This window comes from Melanerpes formicivorus, unplaced genomic scaffold (genome assembly GCF_026170545.1).
Source record: "Melanerpes formicivorus ecotype bairdi unplaced genomic scaffold, bMelFor1.0.p_v2 SCAF_20, whole genome shotgun sequence".
Lineage (NCBI taxonomy): Eukaryota > Metazoa > Chordata > Aves > Piciformes > Picidae > Melanerpes > Melanerpes formicivorus.
In genome coordinates, this window is record NW_027142372.1 from 14,819,782 (window position 1) to 14,830,239 (window position 10,458).

At 46.2% G+C, this 10,458-nt stretch overlaps 1 protein-coding gene across 1 annotated transcript; it reads right to left on the reverse strand.

Annotated features, from left to right (window-relative positions):
* Positions 1 to 9,199: 9,199 nt before the first annotated feature.
* LOC137447431 (antho-RFamide neuropeptides-like) lies at positions 9,200 to 9,847 on the reverse strand. Its single transcript, XM_068150915.1, has one exon. It carries the CDS (start codon positions 9,845 to 9,847, stop codon positions 9,200 to 9,202), a length of 648 nt encoding a protein of 215 aa, XP_068007016.1.
* Between the last annotated feature and the right edge of the window lie 611 nt (positions 9,848 to 10,458).

Below are 10,458 nucleotides of genomic sequence, written 5' to 3' on the forward strand. Positions count from 1 at the left end.
TTATGATAGAAAATGTTACAGTTTCATGTATCTACTTCATTAAGAACCTTGTTGAGTAGGAAATCTGAGCAGCAGACACACAGAACATGTATGACCTTCACAACAGCAAGCATTGCAGCGATGCCTCATTAAAACAGCATTTGTTAAACCATCTGACCTACCTGTTGACATTGTCTTAAGAGTAAGGAATGGAATATAATCCCTCTGTTCTTACTAAAAATATTTCCACAGGAGATATTCTGGTCTTGCTGGTGTTTAAGTTCATTTGTATCCAGCTCAAAAGCATGCTCCAAAACATGCATTTTAGTTTCAATTCAGTGTGCTTCATTTTACTTTAGTACTTACAACTCTGGGGTTTATTATTTTTGCAGATCTCACAGATGCAGTCAGATGGTACTGCAAAAGATATTAACATTGTCTTTTTTACCCACCCACCCCCTCCCTTTTCTATTTGTCTGTATTTTGTTGGGTTTGGGTTTTTTTCCCCCCACAAAATCACAGAATGGTAGGGTTTTGGAAAGCAGCTGAAAGACCATCCATGGGCATGGACACCTTCCAGTGTTGCCCAGGTTGCCCAGCCTGGTGTTGATACCTGGGTGTTGACAATGCACATACATCGTGAGTGCACATGTCACCTAGAGCACAGCAAGCAAAGGGGGCAGAGAGAGCACTAAGGCTGACAAAGCTCTGCTTAATCTTTCTCTAACAGTTGCACTTATCTGTTCTCAAAGGATCAGGGCCATAAGTTTGTGAAATGAGTAGAAGTTGTCAAAAGAAGGGGGCTTACAAGAAAGCCAGGAAGGGACTTTGGACAAGGGCTTGTAGTGATAGGATAAGGAGGAAGGGATTGGAGCTTGAGGAGTGGAGATTTAGACTGGAGATTAGGAAGAAACTCTTTCCAGTGAGGGTGGTGGGACACTGGCACAGAATGGTTTGGGTTGGAAGGGACCTGCAAAGCACCCAGTTCCAAGCCCCTTGCCATAGGCAGGGACACCTCCTACCAGCTCAGGTTGCTTCAGGGCTCATCCAACCTGGCCCAGAGTGCCTCCAGGGAGGGGGCATCCACAGCCTCCCTGGGCAACCTGTTTTTGTGTCTCCTCACCTTCACTGGAAAGAATTTCTTCCTAGTATCTAGTCTGTGCTTGTTGATGTACACAAGTGTGTGTCCAGCACATCACAGTTAAAATAAGGCAACATGTGTGAATAAATCTTGCAAAGGCATAAGGGTGTGCTCCTTGTGTGTTGTGCTGGCACAGTCACTCAGGGACTTACCACTGGACGCACAGGAATTCTCTCCTGGAAAATTATTTGCCTTAAATCAGACATCTCATAGTTCCAGCTCTTTGAGGGGAAAACCCAGGAAAGTACTGCAAAACTCAGGGAAGTGCAGAGATCAAAAAAGTTCCCCAAGCCTCTCAAAGACTGAGAGCAAAGAAAACCACTAAACCCAGGGTTTACTCCATGAGAACACATCTCCTGTTCCACCATTAAAACACACCCCTCTTTCCTACAGCAAAAAAAAGAGCTGTCACCTGCCAAGAAAAGAAAAGACAAATGATAGTCTTTGGAAGGAAGGGAGAGCTGTGGAGCACATTTCCAAAGACATCTTTGCAACCAAAACAGCTCTGCCTGGGGGACAGCAAAAGCAGAAAGATCCATTGCAGTGCGTGAAATAAATACTGCCCTGTATTCCTGCCTGTCCTCTAAGTAGCCTGCTATCATTTGTACTAATCACATTATCCTGTCTGTTTGGAAGAGATGAATGTCTGAATGCAATGAATTAAACCAGTGATAAATTAATTTTGAATTGTTTTGGGGTGGGTTGTTTGTGGGTTTGTGGGTTTTTTTTTGGTTGTTTTTTTGGTGTTGTTCTTGTTCCTAACAGAGTAGTTTTGTTGTCACTGCTTGTAAGCAAAAGTGACAGGTTTAGTGGGAACAAAAGAAGAATAACTTCCAAATGTTCATTCCTCTTTTCCTTGTTTTTGTGGTTCTTCTGTTAGTTTGGGCTGCAGAGGAGTGTGAGGGAATGAGATGAGTTGGGGCTGGTTAGTGTGGAGAAAAGAAGGCTCTGGGGAGACCTTATAGTGGCCTTCCAGTACCTGAGAGAGGCTTAGAATAAAGCTGGGGAGGGACCTTTTGTAAGGACTTGTAGTGATAGGATGAGAGGGAATGGATTGAATCTTGAGGAGGGGAGATTTAGACTGGAGATAAGAAGTTCTTTCCAGTGAGGGTAGTGAGACAGTGGAACAGGTTGTCCAGGAACATTGTGGATGTCCCCTCCCTGGAGGTGTTCAAGACCAGATTGGATGAGGCCTTGAGCAACCTGGGCTAGTGGAAGGTGTCCTTGCCCATGACAGGGGGGCTGAGACTTCCAACCCAACTCATTCTGTGCATAAGTGATGCTGTGATTGTGTAGGAGAGTTGCTCATGTGGATTCCTCTCCTAAGTAGCTAAGTTCTAGGTTTCCACAGTTTCCTACAGACTTACACAAAGGCCCTACTCTGGATTTTGTGCTGGATGTTCCTTTCTTTTCCATTCTCTAACTGTTATTATTTGGTTGGATGCAGGGTATGAGGGAATCTTGTCCATTCTTTTCTGTTTAATAACTGCAAGCGTGGTTTCTTTCTTTGTAGCATTTCCAAGACTAAATCCTTTCCTGTAGTCAGTTAAGAGTGAGTTAAAACTTCACCACATGAAGTATTCTTTCTTACTCATAGGACCTAATAGATAGGAAATACTCAGGTAAATGATTAAACTTTTAAAATACAATTACCATTAATCACTCTGAAAGGCAGCCTGATGAGGAATTCATAAGCTCAGAATAAATCTCTTCTGGTGACAAACCAAATTTTTCATTCTAACCAGTCCTCTGATAATGGAGTTGAATTATTTTCCAGACAACTAACTTTTTATTTTCTTTAACTCATAATATATCTTTCTTTAAAATAAACCCTAAGATACCACTAAGTTTGCTTACCAAAGGGTTAATCACCCAGCACCATTGCATCACATCAGAGAGTCACAGAATACATCAGCGTGGAAGGGAGCCTCAAAGGTCTTCTTGACCACCCCCCTCTGCACTGAGCAGGGACATCACAGTATCACCAAGGTTGGAAGAGACCTCAAAGATCATCAGGTCCAACCTGTCACCACAGACCTCATGACTAGACCATGGCACCAAGTGCCATGTCCAATCCCCTCTTGAACACCTCCAGGGACGGTGACTCCACCACCTCCCTGGGCAGCACATTCCAATGACAAATGACTCTCTCAGTGAAGAACTTACTCCTCACCTTGAGCTTAAACTTCCCCTGGTGCAGCTTGAGGTTGTGTCCTCTTGTTCTGGTGCTGGTTGCCTGGGAGAAGAGACCAACCCCTTCCTGGGTACAACCACCTTTCAGGTAGTTGTAGAGAGCAATGAGGTCACCCCTGAGCTTGTGACATCTCCAACTAGATCAGGTTGCTCAAGGCCACAGTGAGTTTGACCTTCAGTGTCTCAAGGGATGGAGCTTCAACCACATCTCTGGGCAACCTGTTCCAGTGTTCTGCCATTGCTGCTGAGCTACCACCGCTAAACCGCTTCCCTCAGCACCACATCCACACAGCTTTTAAATCCCTCCAGGCATGGTGACTCCATCACCTCCCAGGGCAACCTGTTCCAATGGCCTGCAGCCAGCTGGGTGTCTGAATTGCACACCCAATTATTTCAACTGCCCAACAAGAAGCAGCTAACTGCACAAGCTGGTGAACATAATTAGTCATTTGCATTCCTAATTGCCTCATTTGCACAGGCAGCCTTAGCAGCTCTGCATTCTGATGAGTTTGAACATGTCTGGTGCAATGCTGTTCCCTCACTTTGTGCATTCAGACAACACTTCTGTGTGTTACAGTGATAAACCCATTTGAGAGGGCTGCTTGGTGTTTAGTGTTTTGGAGATGGTGTTCTGCTGGCTCAGGACAATCCAGAATCATTGGGTGCCAGGGGGACAAAGGAAGATCTCTGCTAAGGAAAATGCTTTCTCCTTGTTGAACCTCCAAGCTATTTCCAGCCTGTTGTGAGATGTCTGCACTGCTTATGCTCCTGTGATAGAGGTGTGCTTGTGCTGAGCAGCAACTTGGGGGCAGCCTGCTAACCATGGGGTCAGAGTAGCTGGAGAGCAGCCAGGCAGAATGGGACCTGGGAGTACTGGTTGACAGTAGGCTGAACATAAGCCAGCAGTGTGCCCAGGTGGCCAAGGCAGCCAATGGCATCCTGGCTTGTATCAGGAATAGTGTGGCCAGCAGGAGCAGCAAAGCCCTTCTGCCCTGTACTCAGCACTGGTTGGGCCACACCTTGAGTCCTGTGTCCAGTTCTGGGCCCTTGACTTCAGGAAAGATGTTGGGTTGCTGGAACATGTCCAGAGAAGGGCAACAAAGCTGGGCAGAGGTTTGGAACACAAGCCCTATGAGGAGAGGCTGAGGGAGCTGGGGTTGCTTAGCCTGGAGAAGAGGAGGCTCAGGGGGGACCTTATTGCTTTCTACAAGTCCCTGAAGGGAGGTTGTAGCCAGGTGGGGGTTGGTCTCTTGTGGCGGAATGAGAGGACACAGTCTCAAGCTGTGCCAGGGGAGGTTTAGGCTGGATGTTAGGAAGAAGTTCTTCACAGAAAGAGAGATTGACCATTGGAATGTGCTGCCCAGGGAGGTGGTGGAGTCACCATCACTGCAAGTGTTTAAAAAGAGACTGGCACTTGGTGCCATGGTTCAGTTGATTAGATGGTGTTGGGTGACAGGTTGGACTCAGTGATCTCTGAGGTCTGTTCCAACCTGGTTAATTCTGTATTCTGTATGACAATCTATGTGCTGGCTCTTAGCACACCTAGAATGTGCTCCCCTCTCTGGCTAAGCCAAAGCATCTCCAGAAAATGGGCTCCTTTTTCAGCCCATTGTGAAGCTAAGCAAGGGTTCATATTTATCACCTTGTAGTTCCTGTAGTTCATTTTCATGGGCCGTCAGGGTCTGCAATTTTCTAAGCTTCTCTTAGAGAGAAATAATCCAAAATCTAGGTCAAGTTCATTCTCTCTGAGTCTCTTGAGTATTGCTTTTCTACAGGTTGGAATTACAGTCAGCCTTTTCTACATTAGTAAAATAGCACTATTAGTGGGAATTTAATATGCAAAATAGCATCTTGACTAAACTCTCCAAGTCTTTCTCTGCATATCATTGTCTGGAGTCCCAGATCTTGCAGACAAAGTACAATATAGTTTCAGAGAGAGTAAATCAGCCACGGGAAGGTGATCATTAAATACATTAAAATGCATGAAAATTACCTAAATGGATACCATTAGACTAAATGAAGCAGCTACAGTGTAATATCCTGATGACTCCAGAAACTTTACTTAGACCAGAACTGTAGTGATGTTGTGCAAATCCCATGATTAGAGAGAATGAAACATATCTCCCTCTGCTTCCTTTTCTTCAGGAATTTCAGTTCCTGTACTCCTTAATAAAAGGATGAGCTCTCAGTGTGCAATTGCAGCCTGCAAAGCCAATCAGATCCTGGGCTGCATCAAGAGAAGTGTGGCCAGCAGGTCAAGGGAGGTGATCCTCCCCGTCTGCTCAGCTCTGGTGAGACCCCACCTGGAGTACTGCCTCCAGTTCTGGAGCCCCTATTACAAGAGGGATATGGAGATGCTGGAAGGTGTCCAGAGAAGGGCCACAAGGATGATCAGAGGGCTGGAGCACCTCTCCTATGAGGACAGACTGAAGGAGTTGGGGCTGTTCAGTCTGGAGAAGAGAAGGCACTAAGGTGACCCAATTGTGGCCTTCCAGTATTTGAAGGGGACCTACAGGAGTGCTGGGGAGGGACTTCTCAGGATCTCAGGTAGTGATAGGACTAGGGGGAATGGAATGAAGCTGGAGGTGGGGAGATTCAGGCTGGATGTGAGGAGGAAGTTCTTCACCATGAGAGTGGTGAAGCCCTGGAATGGGTTGTCCAGGGAGGTGGTTGAGGTGCCGTCCCTGGAGAGGTGTTTAAGACCAGGCTGGATGAGGCTCTGGCCAGGCTGATCTAGTGTGGGGTGTCCCTGCCCATGGCAGGGGGGTTGGAACTAGCTGATCCTTGTGGTCCCTTCCAACCCTGACTGATACTATGATACTTCCCAGGCTTCTGCACCAGGCTGCATTTTGATGTGGTGCAGCATGAAGCCTCATCTCAGTGTGGCATGTTTGCAGAAATCACAATGGTTAAATAATGCCTGAAATGAAGCAGGCAAATCTTCTGTGGCTAAAATGGACACAAACTTCAGCCTCAGCTTCCGTCGCCACTTCGGTGTTTCATTTCTGGGGCTGACACTCATCCGTCACGCCCATCCCAAGGCTCTGCTCCCAAACTCCATGCAGATTTTGGGTTACTTCTCCATTTTATCTGTCTTTATAATTTCAGAGAATCACAGAATGGTTTGGGTTGGAAGGAACTTTCAAAGGTCATCCAGTTCAACCCCCCTGCAGTCACCAGGGACATTTTCCACTAGATCAGGTAGCTCAGAGCCCTGTCCAGCCTCACCTGGGATGGGGTCTCAGCTACCTCCCTGGGCAACATGTTGCAGTGTTCCACCACCCTCATCCTCAAGAACCTGTTCCTCACATCCAATCTAAATCTCCTCTAATTTCAAACTATTGCCCCTTGTCCTATCCCTGCAGGCCTTTGGAATTAGCTCCTCTGCAGCCTTTTTGCAGCCCCCTTCAGGTACTGGAAGGCTGCTATGAGGTCTCCCTGAAGCCTTCTCTTTTCTGGAATGAACAACCCCCACTCTCCCATCCTATTCCCAAAGGGGAGATGCTCCAGCACCTTCACTGAACTCCCTATTGGTTTTGAGGGCGGTGAGACAGTGGAACAGGTTGCCCAGGGAAGTTGTTCAAGGCCAGATTGGAGAGGGCCTTGAGCAGCCTGGTCCATTGGAAGGTGTCTCTGCCCGTGGCAGGGGGTTTGGAACTAGATGTTCTTTCAGGTCTGCAAACCATTCCATGATCTGTGATTCTGTGATCATTGTATGCTAGTTTAGTATTCTTGCTGCCTTCTGTGCTGCTCCTTCACGTACCCCTCTCTATCTGCATGCACACAGACACTGTGTTAGGGCTTTTAGGGAATTAGAATGCAACAATGGCACACAGCAACAGCTTCCTAATGGAGTAACTAATGGCTTTTATTCCATAACTCACTGGAATTTGGAAGACTAATTCTGACTGATATTAAAACAATGGAATCCCAATGACCAGCCTTTTACCAATATTGGCCATTTGTCATTGTCATCTCCCTAGCTGCAACGGACAAGTGTCTGCAAACCAAGTTTTGCCAGTCTCCAGATGTAGCAGGAGTCACAGTGCCAGATGGGGTTCGTGTGCCCTCAATGCAGAGTGCACTGTGCAATTTGAGAAGGAGGATGGTAAGGGAGGAGGAAGATTAGAGATCAGTGGCCCAAGGGTGCTTTTAGTTGCAGTGGGCTAAATTGACTGCAAACTTGCAGTTCCAGCTGACGTCAGTGGAAGCTGCCAGCATCTAAGAAGTTCTCATCAGCTTAGCAGTATTCATCCTCAGACAAAATTAGAAATGTATTCCACATAGTGCCCCTCTGTGATCTGTGTGCTTCGCTGTGAGAGGAAGAGGATGTGAGAAATTCAGGTAGAGTTCAGAGAGAGGAGATGTGAACCTTTTACAGAAACTTAAAGAGAATAGCCAAGAGAACTTGGACCTACTGAGGCAGAGGAATAAAAAGAGGCCCTGGGTTTTCTCTTCAAAGAAAAGGGTTAGCCAAACTCCCTTCCTATGGCACCACAGAATTAGCATTGTCTACTCTCATTTTGAATTAATAGATCTTTTATGGGGAAAGAAAGCTGAGACTGTGGCTGTTTGCTGAGCTCTTGGAGAGCTCAGGGAATGCCATTAGCAAAAGAAAAGCTTTCAAATTGTTTTGTTGTTTTCCCTGGCAGTCTGCAGGCAAAAAAAAAAAAGAGAAGTTTGGATTCGTTGAGGTCTGCAGGGGTCTGTTGAAGTAGCAGGTATGCTTTTTTCTGCTCTGTGGTTTCCCTGAATGCAGTGGGGCAGCGGTGAGTGTGGGCACTGTGGCACAGCTCACCTCGGGGCTTCCCTTGCTCCGTGTTGGGCTTGTTTGTCACAGTGCTCTGCTGGGCTGCTTGCTGCAGGGATGCCGGCGCAGAGCTGCTGGGAGGACTCTGGGATGTGATTGTTTTAGTTATTAATAGCACCCTGAGAAGTTTTCATTAAAAGAATAATAACAATAATAATGGCACTGTTCATTTCTGATCCTATCTGACTCACAGTAGTGTGCTCACAGTGTGAACTGATGTGGGCTCTCCAGTAGGCAGCCTTTGCTAAAGAGGATAGAGGCAATAAACTGCTCTTCCAGCAGGACCATGGGAAGGATTATGCTGGGGTTCAATACACAACAGATTAATAGAGAATCTTGTTTAACATCCACACACTGATTGGAGCCCCTCTTTTAATACTTGTTCAGGGTCCTCTGTAATGCTCAGCTGCTGCTAGGTCCTTTCTGAACCATTATACACAATTTAATAATTCACAAAAGGAGCTGCTAATGAAGTTTGATATTTTAATCACCGCTGAACTTCCAACCACATTTCTACCAGCATGAAAAAACTCTACAGCAGCACTGTAAAGGTTTGCTTTATCCCCTTTCAGTCCCCCTTAGACCAAAGTAATTTCTTCTCTGTAAAGTGAGTGTACCTAATAACTGTATATTTGGTTATATTTTTAGAATGCTTCCATGAAACAATCAGAACTGAAGTCTGTTCTTATTGGGAGATGCTGATGTTTTAGCATGCAAAGGCAGGTAAACTTGAACAGCACAGTCACAGGGTCCAGGCAGGTTTTGCTGACAGTGCAGGAGGTATTCTGTGCGTCTCAGAGGAGCCACTTTTAGGGAAGCTTTCAAGGAAGTCAAAGCTTGCATAAGCAGCTTCAGTTATGTCTCATTACTCCAACTAAAGTATGATGAAAAATTGTAGAATCTCAATATTGTTATGATTATTATTTTTTGTCCTATGGCTGGGAGAAACAAGTTGGAGCTGGCTGGTGAGGCTGTTACTTTGATATCTGAAGAGCAGATATCAAAATTCAACATTTAGGGTGTATTCAGAATACATCCCCAGTGTATTCTGGGGATACATTTCAGCTGGCTTCATTTCAGTCTTTGGGAAGACAGAGAAGGACCAGGAGACAAGGAGTTGCTTCCCTTGCTTCCCACTGCTTCCCTTGCTTCCCTTGCTTTTCTTGCTTCCCATTGCTTCCCCTGCTTCCCCTGCTTCCCTTGCTTTTCTTGCTTCCCATTGCTTCCCTTGCTTCCCTTGCTTTCCCTTGCTTCCCTTGCTTTTCATGCTTCCCTTGCTTCCCTTGCTTTTCTTGCTTCCCTTGCTTTTCTTGCTTCCCTTGCTTTTCTTGCTTCCCTTGCTTCCCATTGCTTCCCTTGCTTCCCATTGCTTCCCTTGCTTCCCCTGCTTCCCCTGATTCCCCTGCTTCCCTTGCTTCCCTTGCTTTTCTTACTTCCCTTGCTTCCCATTGCTTCCCTTGCTTCCCATTGCTTCCCTTTCTTCCCTTGCTTTCCCTTGCTTTCCCTTGCTTCCCTTGCTTCCCTTGCTTTTCTTGCTTCCCTTGCTTTTCTTGCTTCCCTTGCTTTTCTTGCTTCCCCAGCTTTTCTTGCTTCCCCTGCTTCTCTTGCTTTTCTTGCTTCCCTTGCTTCCCCTGCTTTTCTTGCTTCCCTTGCTTTTCTTGCTTCCCATTGCTTCCCTTGCTTCCCTTGCTTTTCTTGCTTCCCTTGCTTTTCTTGCTTCCCATTGCTTCCCTTGCTTCCCTTGCTTCTCTTGCTTCCCTTGCTCCCCTTGCAAAGTACTTCCTTCCTCTTCACTTAACTTGGAAAACTTTCAGTAACATGCCAACAGTCCCAGTGAAATTAATCTCCTATTACCCTGTATTTTAGAGCTATACTGGCAGTTTGTAGAGCATTGTCACTGATGTGTATACTGCAGCAAATGGGGGAAATCTCCAATACAAGCTGGAGGGGCCCAGGTCTGGCCTGGGAGTGCTGTGGGAATGGAGCCATCAGCTCTCAGGCCTTTACAGGGGATCAGAATAGATGCTCAGCATCCTGCCTTCCCAGGCTGAGCAAAGGTCCCAACTGACTCTCGCTCAGCCTTATCTTGCAGTGCATAATGCACATTAAAAAGGACATTTGTACATTCTGAGAGGTTTTTAATATAGCTGAGCTATGAAATGCACCGAGGCTCCCTCATTTCCAAGTGCAGCAAGCAACAGCTACCAGCCCAAGCAGCAGCAGCAGCTTGCAGCCTCTGCATTCCCACTGCATTGTTCAGGGATTTTTATTTCATAGATCATTTCTCAGTCACAGCTGTATAATCATATATCACATCTATAGAGCATGGTGTGAC